This window comes from Diadema setosum, chromosome 9, assembly GCF_964275005.1.
Source record: "Diadema setosum chromosome 9, eeDiaSeto1, whole genome shotgun sequence".
Lineage (NCBI taxonomy): Eukaryota > Metazoa > Echinodermata > Echinoidea > Diadematoida > Diadematidae > Diadema > Diadema setosum.
Window position 1 is genome coordinate 24,252,582 of NC_092693.1, and position 17,679 is coordinate 24,270,260.

The window sequence follows — 17,679 nt, forward strand, 5'->3', positions numbered from 1 at the left end:
CCTTCTTGAAATTGCATGCTTTTTCATATTTCATAAGAGGTTTCTCATTATCTCACCAAAGAAAAAAAAAAAAGTTATCAAACTGAATCCTCACCTTAACCAGTTCTGTAGCTTACAGTCCCTTCAAAATTGGATTGCAAATCAAACATCACTCTTCAAACCTACCATGTTCAAGAGGCAAAAAAGCCCACTGGATTGCTGTTTTGTGTGAATTCAGAGGAGCTAAAAAAGGTGCCTGTCTTCTGAAGAGTGAATGAATGTTAAAGAGTGCATGTTCATTGACCTTAATGTGACCGCCTGCTTGTGATGGTCAGTCATTATTGTGTGTTCTTCATTTACCTGCAAATGTGAGTGTGCATGCCATGTTGATACGCGATGGGATTGACAAAATTGTTTTGACTTCACCTCATTCACCCAAGAAAGCTCGCAATCAAATACTTGTTAACACTACTGTAGGCCTACTATTCAGTGGGGTATTAGTTGTCATCAAAATATCATAACAATACTGTATTACTTTACTCGCATGTGGAATTTGGAATGTGATCCCCCAAAACATGTTTGAATCACTATTCAAATGCTACTTTCTGCTTTAAGAAAGATTTGTTTTGAGCATTCTTTATTTAGCGTTGTTCCTATGTAACCTTGCAATTCCAATTTAGTATGTACAGTCCCCTTCAAAGAAAATGTATGGTGTGATTTCATGCCGACTTTGGCAATATGGTGTCATTATCAAGAAACACTTCAACCTCTTGGTACATTGTGGCAATATTGTACATCAGGAATGAACTGTGGTGTGAGGTCAGCTAGAATATGTCTTCTGATGTTAATCTATGAATGATTGGATTGATTGTTTAATTTTGTTGAGCATGACAGACAGTTGACTTGCTTATTCACATGTTTGTAAGTTTCCACACTTCTACATAAGCATTAGCTGCTCATAGACACACACATACACTGTATGCATGCACATGTCAAGGAAGCACACAAAAACACACGCACAAAATGTAGTTTGCATATTGCTGTAATGGTGAAGGTTGCAAGATATGGAACGTCACATATTGATACAGGTGTAAAAAATTACAAATACCATCATCCACCACATTTCACATCACAGTTTTCACAGTCATAGCACATTAGTTGTATGTGTTTCCCCATATTCAAATTTTGATTTTGTCACAACTCTACAACATAAAAGCACTGGAATAACTACCAGACTAAACACACCGAGATTCACTAAACACACTGAGACTCAAATTCTACCTTTGCATAATGATTTTATTGCAAATTCAATTCCATCCAGTGAAATTCCATGCATCCAATATTGGCGACAATACAATGACCATCCATTGATAAGAGTAAAATTCCATTCATTAATCTAAATATTGAGGAAATTCTGGAGCTATGTATGACTTGCAGAAAATGGCTTGTGTTTTCAGTTTGTTGTTTTGAAATGAAGTTCTTGTTGTACAGTGCACTCCCGTTATAACGAACACGGTTATAACAAAGGAAAAATTTAGGGCGCAACATTTTCAGCTTTATGTATTTCTATTCTTTATTTGTTCGGTTATGACAAAATTTCGACGTACAGAAAGAAAACTTCTGGTCCCGAGAACTTCGTTATAACGGGAGTCCACTGTGTGTGTGTTGCAAAGAAATTTACTCTGCAGCTCAACTGCATAGATCTTTTATTTCAGTTCTGCCTGATGTGAAAAGTCAATTTATGCAGCCTCCTCATCGCCTTCCTCTTCCTCATCAAACTCTCCCTCCTCCTCAGCAGTGGCATCCTGGTACTGCTGGTACTCAGACACCAAGTCATTCATGTTGCTCTCAGCCTCAGTGAACTCCATCTCGTCCATGCCCTCACCAGTGTACCAGTGGAGGAAAGCCTTTCGCCTGAACATGGCGGTGAACTGCTCGGAGATGCGCTTGAAGAGCTCCTGGATGGCGGTGCTGTTGCCGATGAAAGTGGCAGACATCTTGAGACCACGTGGTGGGATGTCACAGACTGCGGTCTTGACGTTGTTGGGGATCCATTCGACGAAGTAGCTGCTGTTCTTGTTCTGGACATTGAGCATCTGCTCGTCAACCTCCTTCATGGACATGCGGCCACGGAAGATGGCAGCAACGGTGAGGTAGCGGCCGTGACGGGGATCGCAGGCTGCCATCATGTTCTTGGCATCGAACATCTGCTGGGTCAGCTCTGGAACGGTCAGGGCACGGTACTGCTGGCTGCCACGGCTGGTCAGTGGGGCAAAGCCAGGCATGAAGAAGTGAAGACGGGGGAAAGGAACCATGTTGACAGCCAGTTTACGCAGATCAGCATTGAGCTGGCCAGGGAACCTGAGGCAGGTGGTGACACCACTCATGGTGGCAGATACAAGATGGTTGAGATCGCCATAGGTTGGGGTGGTCAGCTTGAGGGTACGGAAGCAGATGTCGTACAGGGCTTCATTGTCAATACAGTAGGTCTCATCTGTGTTTTCAACCAGCTGATGGACAGAAAGAGTAGCATTGTATGGCTCAACAACAGTGTCTGATACTTTGGGTGATGGCACAACGCTGAATGTGTTCATGATGCGGTCTGGGTACTCTTCACGGATCTTGCTGATGAGGAGGGTTCCCATGCCGGAGCCGGTTCCACCACCAAGAGAATGTGTCAGCTGGAAGCCCTGCAAATTTATTGGAGGAATAAAAGTTTCATGTTATTGCTCAGCTATCTATAGTATTATGTCATAACACAAATGTTCACTTCAGTGGGAATTAATCACTGATCAGAACTAAAACTAGACTGTTAAGACCTTTGATATTTCTTCTGCATGGATATTCTACAATACGTGGAATGGTTTACACATGCACACTTAACAAGAGAAAGAGATAGGGAAAAAAGAGGGGGAAAAAAAAATTTAATGTGAAAATTCCTGTTAAAAATTATTGCTTGAAATGAAGTCTTCTGATGTATAGTATAGGCCGACAGAAAATATCCATCAATTGATATATAAAATGAACAGACCTATAAAATATAAAATGATTAGAGTCTATGCTGTACATTACTGTGGGTTTACGAAAAAAAAAAGTGAAAGAAAGAAAAAAATTGCTTACCTGAAGACAGTCACAGCTCTCTGCTTCCTTGCGCACAACATCGAGGACGGAATCTACCAGTTCAGCACCTTCTGTGTAGTGACCCTTGGCCCAGTTGTTTCCAGCACCACTCTGCCCGAAGACGAAGTTGTCTGGTCTGAAGATCTGCCCAAATGGTCCAGATCTCACAGAGTCCATTGTGCCGGGCTCAAGATCGACGAGAACAGCACGGGGCACATATTTGCCTCCAGTTGCCTCGTTGTAGTAGACATTGATCCTCTCCAGCTGCAGGTCGGAGTCGCCATGGTAGGTGCCGGTGGGGTCGATGCCATGCTCGTCTGAGATAACTTCCCAGAACTGTAAAATCAACCATTAACAGTTTCTACATGAAAACATCAGGTTCTACATTAATTTAGAGATAGCCCAACCAGACGCTGTCGCGACGTACCTACGTACAGCGACTGGGCTGTGTATAACGTTAGTTACATTAGAGATGGAACAAGCACAGCTATTATTAACTTAAGACACCCAAGGTTAACCCCGGGTCGCTCCTTGTACACAGTTAGTAGAATCTATACTGTCGTAGCGTTAGGGCTGGTCGCAGTTAACCCAACATTAAAATCTAGTTTAGGCCTAATCTTGACAGTAGTATTTAACCCTGTTCAAGTTGGAGGGTCTGCTGATGATGGCGTACATTTCTCATTGACTCGATCAGCCCGTCCTTCTGCAATACCCTGAATAAATTTTAATTATTTCTTACTGTCCATTTCAATTTCTAACAGTTAGAATCTACTGGACTTTCCAATCCTCTATCTTAACTTTGCAAAAGAGAAATAATAACAGCTGTCCTTTACTCCTAACTGTGTTACTAACGTTAGTTTAGCTGGACCATCGGGTAATTTATGTAGAAATATTTTGACATCTAACAGTTAACGTTACAATTCTAAATTCTACGTGTCAAACATTAAAGACGGGATCCAATGTTTGTTTATAGAATCTATTGAAGTTTAGACATCTCTAACGTTAGTAAGACTCTAATTAAACAACATTGAAAATCTGTCTTGTGTTGGTTCTAACGTTAAAGAACGCTAACAGAACACGTTAATCAGCAACACAAGTTAGACCATGTAGAAATCTAACATTAATTTACCTTGGCACCGATCTGGTTACCGCACTGTCCAGCTTGGATGTGAACGATTTCACGCATGTTGAGGTAGAGTTGTCAAATTCGAGTGAAGAAATTGAGGTAAGAAGTTGTGCAGGTAAGTAGCTGCAAGCTCACGTCGGTGTGTGTACGTACACGGAGTCGATGGAATTTAAAAGTTCTTCGAGTTTACACGTCCTTTTTGTACGCACGCGAGTACGCCCGGCCCTTCAGCTGGTCACCAAGGACAACAAACAGTGAAATGTTTTGACTCCATAGTAATAAGACCACCGCGCGCACGCTCAGAGCGCACTTATTGTGACGTCTTCTAGGAACCTGTGAACCTGCTGTGAACATTGTTAGGTTGCTAAGAAGGTTGTTAGTCTTGGAGACGCTCCACCACTTGCAATGCATGCAGGCTAGGCGAGGGCAGGGTTGATTGGCCCACGTTACACGTTCGTGATTACATTTAAACGCTGATATTCCCCTCTGTGTTTTGCATGATTTTTTTTTTTTTTTTTTTTTGGGGGGGGGGGGGGAGTGAATGGGAGGCGATGATAACTTTCTTGTTTAATCTGTTTTTCGACGTTTGCCCCCTAATTTTTATGTAATTTTGAAGTACACATACGACGCCTGCAAGCTACACTATTTTTCTGTCATTTTGCATCTGACGACGATTCTGCTAGGATCGAAAGCTCACGCTCCTTTTGACTCCATTTTTTTTCTTTTTGCTATACTATTATCTTTTTTTTTTTTTTTTTAAATCTGAAGTTTGGGTCAGTTCCGATCAGAATCATTGAAAGCATGCACTACTGTAACTAATGACTGATCAAAACACATTTTTCTGATACAATGTAAATGCCACATTGATCACAAATGTATATTGTCGTTTCGACATTATCTTCAGTTTGAACTAGTAAATAATGTCCAGTGGTATCTGCACGATCACAATACTCAACGAGGCTCGAAATACATAATTATGAACGTGGACACGAACAAACAACATTTATTTCTTTTTTATTTTGTGGGGTTGGGTTGAGTGGGGTTTTTTCGACGCAACCTATTGTCTTCGCCAATGATAATGTCCTTGGAAGACCTTGGATATATTCATAGTACATAGGTTAAGTACGGGTCAACGTCGATGCAACAGCCTGTTATGAATAGGAACACCATTGCTATGTGGCCCGGGATTTAGCAGGCAGTACATACTAACCAAATGGTAAAACCAGGGAGGTGGAATCTTTCTTCCACCTCCCTGGTAAAACGATGTAAGAACTTGGATTGTGCAGTTATTATTCAATTTGATGAAAGCCGTGAAAACCTAAGCATTCGGAAGTAAGATTAGTTGTTTGTCTGTCTGTTTGTTTGTTTGTTTGTTTGTTTGTGGGGGGGGGGGCGCAGGAGCACATTTACAAATGGGAGCAGGTTGTGACGGATTAGTAAACGAGATATTTTTCTAATAGGTCAGTAGAATACATTATACACTTTCTAATACAAACGATGCCAGAACTCAGCAAGGAATAACACGTCTTTTACTCTAAATGTATAATGACACTTAAACACAAGTCAATTACAGAATCAGAGAAAATATCAATCGTAATCACTTTATATTCCATTCCACATATTACAGTGGCTCTATTGCAATTTCGTGGATACCGTTAAAAAAAAAAGAAAAAAAAAGTGGAAGACAGTTGCCTGAAATACTAGAAGCAGTGCCGTACTGTATACGTGTAGTACTGTCTTGTAAAACACAGTCTGGCCAACTCGGTTAGTTTTGATGACATGCGCCATCTACTGTTTGAAACAAGTGAGGCGTTGCCATGGTGCGAGTAGCGAGTTCGTTGGTACAACTTTATCCCCTCGGTACGTGCCGAGGCCAGAATGTCGAAATGGCTGAATGTAATTTACACGTAGACCTTTATTCCTCGTTTATTTGTCTTCCCATATCAAATGCTCATAATCATAACATTATACTAGTACGCCTCAATCTTTAATTTTGCATTTTGCCTGCAGCGACGGATCTGGTACTGTCCCTTTGCTTTTTTGTTTCCTAACTTCGTCGTAAGAAATTCACCGCTGTTATTATTCAAAGGTCGCTCAAAAATGGACATACAGCGTACTGTAACTTGTACTGATCTATAGAATGATCATTCTATTTCTCATAAACACATTCAAACCTTTTCTTTTCTTTTAATAGACGAGTTTGGTCAAGTTGCATTTGTGATTTAGCACGACATAAAATCCTTGTAGTTATACCAAAGAGGTATTACAAGGCGAGCTTGCAGGTACAGGTGCCACCTCCTTGGTAAAAGTGTCTGAAAGTTTTATGCTCTTGTTTTGTTTGTTTGTTGCGAAGCGCTCGTGGAGGGGAGGGGGATTATCGAGGCAAGGGGATTAGTGAATACAACTACACGTGTATAATTATCATGTCTCACATGAAGATATAGTGCACTTTATATGCACACAGCGTTAGCAAGCGCATGCATCCTTCCTAATTTGATATCATAGATCATAACACAGGCATGAGTTGAATAATTATGAACGAGGACAAATAACGATACACGCTTGTATTATAGACCCTGATCTCATATGCTATCAATCATGACCTTCTCAGTTTTTATACATATGCATGATAGACAGACCATTTCCATAATTATCTGGCCAAGGAGCTATCGCAGAACTTCTTGATGTTACAGACATGTTGCAAGAGCAGTCAGTGTGTATGTTTGTAACATTTTGTGTTTATTGTGTGTAGTTGTTGTTTTTAAATCCACTGTTTACCATTTTGAGCAGGGATAAGTTTTAAAAATGTTCGATTTATCGCATATTTTGATGCATATGTATACACCCTGTAGTTCATTTATGTATCACAAAACATCCTACCAGATATTAATTTGGCAATACAATGTATAGTCGCTAATATAACAAAATATATAACAAATTTCTCAATATACCGTAACTGTAGACGGTAATAATAGAAACGATTTAGATAAAAGTAACGTTCACATTTGATATTCAACAATATTCAGAGAAGAAATCTACTCCAAAATGTTGTTAATTTCAGAAGAAAGGAACAAAAAGTCCCTGCAGAACAATGCAAAAATTATCCAAATCGAGTAAGAAATAAGCAAGTTATGACATTCTGAATTTCAAAAATTTTCGGAAAACATTACCAGTCGTCATGAAAATAGCAAGTTTGATGTCATGCTCTCACAATTTCTTTATTCATTTCAAATACAAAAAAATGACAAAAATCTCATAGTTCAGCTGAATAAATCTAAAACTTGTTCCAACCCCCCCCCCCCAAAAAAAACCAACAAAACAACTACAAACAAATGTTTCTTTTGATATACATGTATTTTGGTATTTGAATATGCTTTTATCTGTGCTGGTTAGCTGAAAATAACAATTTTCCGTATTTCATAATACACTGTACATGTATTATATAGCAATACATTCATGAAAAATGTGAGGGCATGACATCATGAACTCTCATTTGAAGGACTATTCATAAGGACTGGTCAAGAAATGTCCGAAAAATGTGAAATTTCAAAATGTCATACCTTCCTTTTTTTTTTTTTGGATCATTTTTGGAACGTTCTGTAGGGATTTTTTCCTCTTCCTTTTTGGAGTTTATTTATTTTAGGGTGATTTCCTCGTTAACTTCGTGTTCGAGATTATGACCTCATGTAGATCAAAGTCGGGACAACCGGTGTGTCATGTTCCCGGTAATCAACATACATTTTAAATAGAAACCCAAAGGCCATTTGGTGAGCCCTCAAATCCACCCGACCTTAAAGGCATAATTTACCATTTGCAGATGAAACAAAAGCCCAGCATTAGTGCTTTAAAAAATGTGAGTTAGGGATAGAAACAACCACTGTAAAAATTTGAATCAGTAAAAACGATGTTAAGTATTGTTAAATACACAAAATGTGAACAATGGGTATAATAAAATTCTTCCAGACTAAACCGTCTACAGTTACGGTTTATTGAGAAAAATACAGATATTTCCTTATATCTTAGGCTTTATCGCAAAAATTGTATATGATAGGATGTTTTGTGGTACAACAGACCTACACATATGCATTAAATGTCATATCTTGAAAATTTTTGAAATCACTGTTCCCAAAGGTAAATACGAACTTTAACGTTGTTGTTATTCTTTGATTTGAATAAATTGTGCCAGTTTATTCTCATATGGAATAACCATGTATGTAATTTTCTACAGACAAAATCTTTTTGAGGAACTTCAATAACATAAAACCGAAATGTGACACAACTCTCATAAAATTGCTATCCTCTGTAGTTTAGTACATTGTACTGTACTTGTACTACATCATAAGGGCTACACTAATTTGTGCTCGCTCACACAGAAAAACTACAATGTACTCATGTACTATATTAAAGGGATTGTATACTTTTGGTTGAGACCTAATTTAAGGTTTCGAACATTTTTTTTTTTTTTTTTTGTGAGATAATGAGAAACCTCTTATGAAATATGAAAGAGCATGTAATTCCATGAGAAATTCAACGTTTATTTGATGAAAATTGTTTTTGAAATGGCTGAGATATCCAAAACAGAGCGATTCTAGAAAGTGTGGGACCCACACTTTTTTTACGATCGCTTTGTTTTACTTTGTTTTTGGATGTTTCAGTCATTCCAAACCCGATTTTCATCAAATAAACTTTGAATTCCTCTTCAAATGGTATGCTCTGTACTATTTCATGAGTGTTTTCTTGGTATCTTGCAAAAAGTTAAAAGCCCAATTCTCATCTCCACCAATACTGTACCATCCCTTTAACCCAAAGTTCAAGGTGGTGAGGAAGATACATGTTGTACTTTTTATTCAGTTGTATATCGAGTTCTAGTAGATCCGATTAAAAAAAAAAAACTGTGTACATGTACAGTTGTACATAGCTGTGATGAGAAACTACCTGTGCATATTGTACAAGTATCCACTGCATGTAAAATTTGTTGGTTCAGGGAGAAATACAATGTAGGAAAGTTTACACAATTATTGTATGTGCAGGATCTGTTCAAGTTTGGTGTAAATACATTTCCACACACACACACACACACAAACGAACAAAACCAAAAAACAAAAACATGCACATAATCAAGTCAAAATAGAACACCGAGCACACCTTTCTGGACAGGTCTTGGTACATGTAAATGTACTAGTATTAGGCTAATAAGCTATGTCAGTGTACAAAATGTTGATCAATCTTTGTGGATGGATGTGCATGTGTATTTTGCCAAGAGTGCCTCCTAACACGTGACATTTGTAATAAAGGGAGAGATTTTATCACTTTAAAATTGTCACACTACCCCCAAAACCAAATTTACTACATGTACATAGTTTCAACATCTAAACTCTTGTCATGATGACAACTGGCAACTCAACAAAATACTGAAACCGTCTTGGAAAAATTTAGTTTCTGGACGAGACAAAACCATTACACATCCCATTCACTTGCCATCTCTACAAACTCGATTCAGTTATTCACAGCACATCAGAAATGGGTAATGCACAACATGGATACAACATCACTCATTTTTTTCTTCTTCTCACAAACTATACATTACAACACTTCACTCAACTATCACTCTCAAAATAGACACACATAGAACTGAAAAGTGGACACTTAGAAGTCTTAAGATTGCTGTAAAATATATTCTATTTCACTGTAATTTTATGTAATTTTGAACCAAATTCCAGCTGAAATCTGAACAAGTTAAGCACTTGCCAAACATTTGTTTTGAACCAAAAATTTAATAAATCACATTATTCAATTATGTAGCATAATAGTTTCCAAATAAAAACTCTTTGGCTGACCTGTTTGAAAGGTATTGTTGAAAGTGGAAGGGGTGGAGCTATCCTTCAATGGAAGGCCAACTTAAAATCTCATGATTTTTTGGTTGAAAGTTCAATACCTGAACAGATTGGGTCGCCAGATGTGGCATATGTTATGAATTACTGCTTATCCAGTGGAATGAGATATTTTCAAGTTTGTCAAATAAACAGAATTTGGATTAGGAGATTTCAATAAGGCATTCCAGTTGTCTGATAAATAAAGGTGAGCGTGTAGCAGCAGTTTGCTGTCCAGAAATGGGGCTTCGTTACTGTCCAATGACATAGAAGGCATCCAGAGTTCGTGTCTCATAAATTAAGCAGCCTCCTCATCACCTTCCTCCTCCTCATCAAACTCTCCCTCCTCCTCAGCAGTGGCATCCTGGTACTGCTGGTACTCAGACACCAAGTCATTCATGTTGCTCTCAGCCTCAGTGAACTCCATCTCGTCCATGCCCTCACCAGTGTACCAGTGGAGGAAAGCCTTTCGCCTGAACATGGCGGTGAACTGCTCAGAGATGCGCTTGAAGAGCTCCTGGATGGCGGTGCTGTTGCCGATGAAAGTGGCAGACATCTTGAGGCCACGTGGTGGGATGTCACAGACTGCGGTCTTGACGTTGTTGGGGATCCATTCGACGAAGTAGCTGCTGTTCTTGTTCTGGACGTTGAGCATCTGCTCGTCAACCTCCTTCATGGACATGCGGCCACGGAAGATGGCAGCAACGGTGAGGTAGCGGCCGTGACGGGGATCGCAGGCTGCCATCATGTTCTTGGCATCGAACATCTGCTGGGTCAGCTCTGGGACGGTCAGGGCACGGTACTGCTGGCTGCCACGGCTGGTCAGTGGGGCAAAGCCAGGCATGAAGAAGTGAAGACGGGGGAAAGGAACCATGTTGACAGCCAGTTTACGCAGATCAGCATTGAGCTGGCCAGGGAACCTGAGGCAGGTGGTGACACCACTCATGGTGGCAGATACAAGATGGTTGAGATCGCCATAGGTTGGGGTGGTCAGCTTGAGGGTACGGAAGCAGATGTCGTAAAGGGCTTCATTGTCAATACAGTAGGTCTCATCTGTGTTTTCAACCAGCTGATGGACAGAAAGAGTAGCATTGTATGGCTCAACAACAGTGTCTGATACTTTGGGTGATGGCACAACGCTGAATGTGTTCATGATGCGGTCTGGGTACTCTTCACGGATCTTGCTGATGAGGAGGGTTCCCATGCCTGAGCCGGTTCCACCACCAAGAGAATGTGTCAGCTGGAAGCCCTGCAATTTTATTGGAGGAATAAAAGTTTCATGTTATTGCTCGGCTATCTATAGTATTATGTCATAACACACATGTTCACTTCAGTGGGAATTAATCACTGATCAGAACTAAAACTAGACTGTTAAGACCATTGATATTTTTTCTGCATGGATATTCTACAATACTTTGGAATGGTTTACACATGCACACTTAACAAGAGAAAGAGATAGGGAAAAAAGAGGGAAAAAAATTTAATGTGAAAAACCTGTTAAAAATTATTGCTTGAAATGAAGTCTTCTGATGTATAGTATAGGCCAACAGAAAATATCCATCAATTGATATATAAAATGAACAGACCTATAAAATATAAAATGATTAGAGTCTATGCTGTACATTACAGTGTGTTTATGAAAAAAAAAGTGAAAGAGAAAAATTGCTTACCTGAAGACAGTCACAGCTCTCTGCTTCCTTGCGCACAACATCGAGGACGGAATCTACCAGTTCAGCACCTTCTGTGTAGTGACCCTTGGCCCAGTTGTTTCCAGCACCACTCTGCCCAAAGACGAAGTTGTCTGGTCTGAAGATCTGCCCAAATGGTCCAGATCTCACAGAGTCCATTGTGCCGGGCTCAAGATCGACGAGAACAGCACGGGGCACATATTTGCCTCCAGTTGCCTCGTTGTAGTAGACATTGATCCTCTCCAGCTGCAGGTCGGAGTCGCCATGGTAGGTGCCAGTGGGGTCGATGCCATGCTCGTCGGAAATGACTTCCCAGAACTGGACAATTAACAATGGACAAGACAAGTGTTATGAAACTCTAGATCTGTCCCTGATTTTTTTTTTCTATCTCAGTTGCATAGAATCTACTTACATCTCGGTAGGTCCTAGTTGAACTCTAACAGTTAGGGGTCTAAAGCCAAATCATGCTGGACATTTGGGGGCTCATTACTCGACCGGGGGGGGGGGCTCAGAGCAATACCCGTCATCATAGTAATAGTATTCACACAAATGATCATACATTAATCACCAAAACTGAATCACACTGATTGGTAGTGCCAAGTGGTATTTTAGGACCCTAACGGTTAACATAATTGTTACAGGCTACACTAACCTGCTAAGGTTACACGGTCTCTGTTTTCAATGTAGCAGCACAAGTGAGGCAGGCAAATTATAAGTAGGTATGTTAGAAATAACACTAAAAAACACAGGAATCGATCCCTGCATTTTAATGCTGCTAAATTTACAAATAATTCATTTGGGTACCAAAAGTGCTCCCTTGGCATAAAAATGGGGCAACATGTTACTATTAATTGTTAGACTCCATAAGCCCAGGCCCAGCGCAGCGGTCTGGTTAGAAAATCTCGACACTGTCACTGATAACCATGATAACGAAATGTAACGTCAGTCCTAACAGTTAGAATGATGTTAAGAGCAACGGATCTAACGTTAGACCAGCGATAACATTGATAAATCAGTGTAAATAAAAAAAAAAAAAAACACGTAAATCAAGCTTACCTTGGCACCAATCTGGTTACCACACTGACCAGCTTGGATGTGCACAATTTCACGCATATTGATTTGTTACTGTATGACAAATTATTGGAATTACAGAGAAGTCTTCTTCACAGCGTCTTGCTTTGAAGCGATGAAATTCGGTAGTGCGGTACTTTCGTTTCGAATTAAAGCACTTCACGTATCGTGGGCATGCCCTCGCGCTCGCTCAGCTCGCACACAATCGATATTCATCCGCATGGCAACGGTTCTGCATAATAACCCAGGGATATCTCAACAACGAAGGAAAATGTATGCAAAATATTCAATGAAACAAGTATAATTTGACGTTGAACTTCGTAAAAAAAGTAATAAGAATAAATGAAGATACTAATGATGGAATAATGGGTTTTTATATTTGAGAGAGTAGTCATAATGAAGAAAAAATACATAATTCCATCATAAAATAATTTGAACTTTTAGGCCTGTCCCTGATACGCAGGTAGAGTATGAACCAATCAGATACGCTGGCGCTACTACGGCATCTCCTGAAAACCTATGTACACTCTGATTGGTCAATATTTGCCGCCCCTATGGCAACTCGCACCTAAACATCTCCGCTGAGTAAATTTGTAACGGACAGAAAATGATTGCATACCACAGCACAAGGCACCATGGCTACGAGCATGTGGCTAATATAATTGTATCAGCAACGCGTCAGTGAGCAGGGAGTTTGGTGAGAGATACAGTATTTAACAAAACAATCGCACAAAGAAGACAATTATATGGTACATAACAGATACTTGCAACAGATCTTTACTGTAGTCCTACATAGGTCCTATATTTCATGTCGAAATGTTGACCACATTAATAATTTTTGTATATGAACTCTAATACTACAGTGTAACTTTGGGGGAGGGGGTTGGGGAGATATACAATGTACGTAATATAACTATTATCACAATATGATATTCTCCGCCATTCATAATTATGTCGCCATACGCCACGGAGGAAGAAATTGACCACTGGAGTAAAATCCTACATAAGCCTATCATTACCAACAGTGGACATGCTCATACAACAACTATGGAGCTCGTGAAGCTTCTTGCTATTATACCGTCTGTTACTAATAGAATTACCACATATTTTGTTTTTGCTGATATAGAATGATAATCCATAGCTCTATTTTTTGAAGATCTCTCTCTTTCTCTCTTTCTCTCCCCCTTTCTTCCCCCCCCCCCCCCTCCGTTACACTGGCCTCCCGAGCTTCCACCTCCCTGCTCTAATCATACCCCGAATACCTCTCAGATATATTTGTTGCAACTGATGGTAACAGGTTTACTACTACAGGTGTACTGTACAGTTGTCCTATGCAAATTACATACTGTACTACACTACAAGTTGACAACCACTGTATACAATATACAATGATGTACTTTACATAACGTACTGCAGCTGTTGAATGCTTATAGGCCTACAACTGCCTTAATTACTTCAATAGGCCTATACAAATTTTGGTGACTCATGGTTGATTGTATTATAACACAAGATAATCACAAACCTTTGATTATACCGCCATTTATATAGTCATTGCGATTATGATTATCATATTCTATACTATCAACATTGTTCTGTTATATACACCAACAGGTTATACACAAACTATACTGTATAATTTGACTGCTGCTTCAGTGCACTGGTACCTCATCGGTACTACTGTAACTAAGTGGGTTGTCTATATGCAGAGTATTAACAGGTATATAAGAATCATATAGGGCCTATGGCAAAAGTGATGGAACGTGCATATAGGCATGTATCTTCAGTGGACGGTTAGTACCAATAAAGATTGAAATTCATGCCAACCTATATACATGTTTACATCTGACTTGAAAAATAGAAACGTGATAGAAAGTAATTGATTTTTAAAATCCAATATATTATAATAATAAGGGAGACTGTAAAGCTCCATGTTCAGAAAGAAGGCCATATAGCTGCTGAATTATTGACCGAAGACACCAAATCGTACCCAACTCTCCAAACATAATTATGTTGGTGTTGTCGATCAAGAGAGGACATTGTATAATCTCATTCATTAATGTGATAGCATCTAGTTAGACAGCCGCTGCCCAGTAATAATGATAATGATAAAATAAGAATGATAAAAAAAAATCATATCAAACTTCCGTGTTCATTCCATCACGTTTCGTATTTATGCTCAATGTCAATAATTTCAACCGTTTTCTTTTGTTGGGACGTTGATTTGCTCCGATAAATAAAAATCGGTCTAAACATGAAATAGATCATGAGATATTTCACGACGGAAAGCGTGGACCATGAATATGGAGAAGAATTACCAGCAGGCCCCGCTGGTGGACGGCACTCTATACAGAGGAATATCATTTAGGAGGTAGCTCAGGTAGGCCTAATTATCACACAATATCTCCTTGGGGATACTTCCATCATCCTAGCTGCTTCCATGCATGGGAATATACGCAGCTGTTGTGGCTCACTGAACCTATACTCTATACAAGCAGGACCTCTGCCTGATGTCAATCACGAGGTCCCTTTGCTCTTCGGGTGGCATTTTACGTCGTCGGTCCCGTGGTTTCATGCTTACAAGTATATTCACATGGTCGCCACATGAAACATACATAAATTAATTTGTATATAGCAACTCGGGAGTGCCAGAACATCATTTACATCAGTCAGGAAACAGGTGGGTGAGCAAAAAGCAGAGAAACTATGTATGCAATAAGGGGGTATACCTCCTTGCTTTTCCAGATCTGTATCTCCATCTCCCTGCTTTTACCATGGACCTAAGGTCTATATACATTTTGTACTTTGCTTTTTTACCAAGGAGGTACATAGCTCCATTCTTACCACAAGGAAGTATAAAGTGCATGCCATGCATCCCTCCTATTATAGCCATAGCCATGGTAGGTCCATGCCATAACGAAGTCCTCGGGACTGGTGGTTTTCTTTTATTATCGAAATTCCGTTATAACCGAACAGTAAATTATGTAAAGATACAATTTAATTCTAGGACCTCAATGTTTTCGATCTTTGTAACGAGAATTTCCTTGCAACCGTGTTCGTTATAACGGGAGCATTATTGTCGTTTACCGATCTTCGCATGCTAATATCACCCGTCTCTCCCATACAGAATGGTTTGTCGTGGAGAATTCTTTGCTGGTCATTGTTTTCATGCAAAGAGTGTTGCATGAAAGTTGACCGATGCGATTTCGTTGAGACTATACAATACCCAACCAAAAGAAGAAAATCACCGAACTTTCCTATGACTGCTTGTACTTTAGATCAACATGCGGGCATGTATTATGCTAATGATCAACCAGAGAATTCGGAGTTGAACTTTTAAAAGTTTTGATATTGCACTCAGACTTGCATTTTTGACAGTATGTTCTCTATATGGGATATCATACACATTAATCTCCATGTGTTAATCTTTACACAAAAGTGTTAAAAAATACAGTTCAGAAAGCACATCCTGCGATGATAGGCCTATTATTTTACCTCATGTCAAAAATTTGCACACACAATATGCATGGATGATTCCGTCAAGAGATTCAGTGATATCTATTTTGGTGCAATATACATTTCATAAATCAACCATTCCTTATTTCGTTTGCGCATATCCCAAAGACTGTGAGTAATGGTTTATTGCTTCGATGAATATTTATGTGTTGTGGAGAGACAGACGGAACTTTGAATCACTGTCAACTTTCTCTGAGAAAGGCCTTAAATATGTATACATTCAAATTATGAGGAAATTAAACACTTCGTGACTGAAAATGAAATACGTGTTCATATTTTGTTTTGGGTTTTTTTTTTCTGAATGAGCTATAGGCTGAATATTGCTCTATTTCACAAAATTAATGTTGCTCCCCACTGCAGGCATTACTTTTTATTTCGAAGAGGGTTTTAGAGATAAAAATGGCGGTGTGTTAATATCGGTATTTATTATATCCATTCAGCTCCATTCCTCATTATCACTAACTTGTCCTACCCATAATGCTCCCCCCCAAAAAACCCCACCACAAAACAAAACAAAACAAAACAAAGCACACGCACACACACACAGACAGACACACAAACACCAAAAAAAAAAAAATAACACCAAATGAGATATTTCTTGAACTGGTAATACACCACTAAACCCCTAAAATTAAACCATTCATCGAAGAGATCGTTAATCCAAACAAGTTTAGGGCGTTGTTCCGAAGTTTCGTAATTCCGAAAAAAAGCTTAATAATCAATGAAATACAGATATCGTCATCCGGAAGGTTCGTTATTCCAAAAATGAAAAAAAAAAAAAGCAGCTTCGTCATACCGAAGGTTCGTTCATCCGAAAATAAAATGAGGTTCAATAATTCGAAAATACAAATTGAAAGGATGGTGCTAATATTAACGAACCTTCGGATTTCGAATCTTTTTTTTTTTTCTTTTTTTTTTCATTTTCGGGTTAACGAGCCTTCGGAATAATAGTAACTGCATGTAATCGGTTTCGCGGCACTTGCATTATAACATGCACTGATAAAGATTGAACTATGCCGTGGACGTTAAATTTTAAATTCAGGAATTTGTTTTCTAGAGACATCATTACATTCGAAATTTATCTGGTGTGCTTGGTCTTCTGGATTCAATACCATATAACTACATGCAGTTCATAAATCATTTACATTCGAACCTTCGAAAAGTTTCGTATTTGACACAACTGTGCAAGGAGGTATATGTTGAGTGACAACAAACTTGAACACGTACATAGCACGCTCACAAACGAACTGGGTTAATTCCAAGCACAATTAACTTATTGGGGAAAACGGATACTTCAAATGAGCGGCACTCA

General features: G+C 39.2%; 2 protein-coding genes across 2 annotated transcripts; both read right to left on the bottom strand.

Moving 5' to 3' along the window:
- Positions 1-1,254: 1,254 nt before the first annotated feature.
- On the bottom strand, positions 1,255-4,401 carry LOC140232996 (tubulin beta chain). The gene is made up of 3 exons (XM_072313103.1): positions 4,229-4,401; positions 3,100-3,435; positions 1,255-2,669 (listed from the first exon to the last, which is right to left on the bottom strand). Exons 1-3 carry the CDS (start codon positions 4,283-4,285, stop codon positions 1,719-1,721), a joined length of 1,344 nt encoding a protein of 447 aa, XP_072169204.1. The 5' UTR covers positions 4,286-4,401; the 3' UTR covers positions 1,255-1,718.
- A 5,479-nt stretch (positions 4,402-9,880) lies between these two features.
- Positions 9,881-12,999, bottom strand: LOC140232997 (tubulin beta chain). The gene is made up of 3 exons (XM_072313104.1): positions 12,840-12,999; positions 11,766-12,101; positions 9,881-11,344 (listed from the first exon to the last, which is right to left on the bottom strand). Exons 1-3 carry the CDS (start codon positions 12,894-12,896, stop codon positions 10,394-10,396), a joined length of 1,344 nt encoding a protein of 447 aa, XP_072169205.1. The 5' UTR covers positions 12,897-12,999; the 3' UTR covers positions 9,881-10,393.
- Between the last annotated feature and the right edge of the window lie 4,680 nt (positions 13,000-17,679).

What these genes read in the sequence shown, in the direction of transcription:
- LOC140232996 (XM_072313103.1), bottom strand. Translation starts at nt 4,285, where the DNA reads ATGCGTGAAATCGTTCACATCCAAGCTGGACAGTGCGGTAACCAGATC. An exon ending in GTAACCAGATCGGTGCCAAG is followed by an intron (nt 3,436 to 4,228) that starts GTAAATTAATGT and finishes TTGATTTTACAG; the next exon opens with TTCTGGGAAGTTATCTCAGA. An exon ending in AGAGCTGTGACTGTCTTCAG is followed by an intron (nt 2,670 to 3,099) that starts GTAAGCAATTTT and finishes ATAAATTTGCAG; the next exon opens with GGCTTCCAGCTGACACATTC.
- LOC140232997 (XM_072313104.1), bottom strand. Translation starts at nt 12,896, where the DNA reads ATGCGTGAAATTGTGCACATCCAAGCTGGTCAGTGTGGTAACCAGATT. An exon ending in GTAACCAGATTGGTGCCAAG is followed by an intron (nt 12,102 to 12,839) that starts GTAAGCTTGATT and finishes TTAATTGTCCAG; the next exon opens with TTCTGGGAAGTCATTTCCGA. An exon ending in AGAGCTGTGACTGTCTTCAG is followed by an intron (nt 11,345 to 11,765) that starts GTAAGCAATTTT and finishes ATAAAATTGCAG; the next exon opens with GGCTTCCAGCTGACACATTC.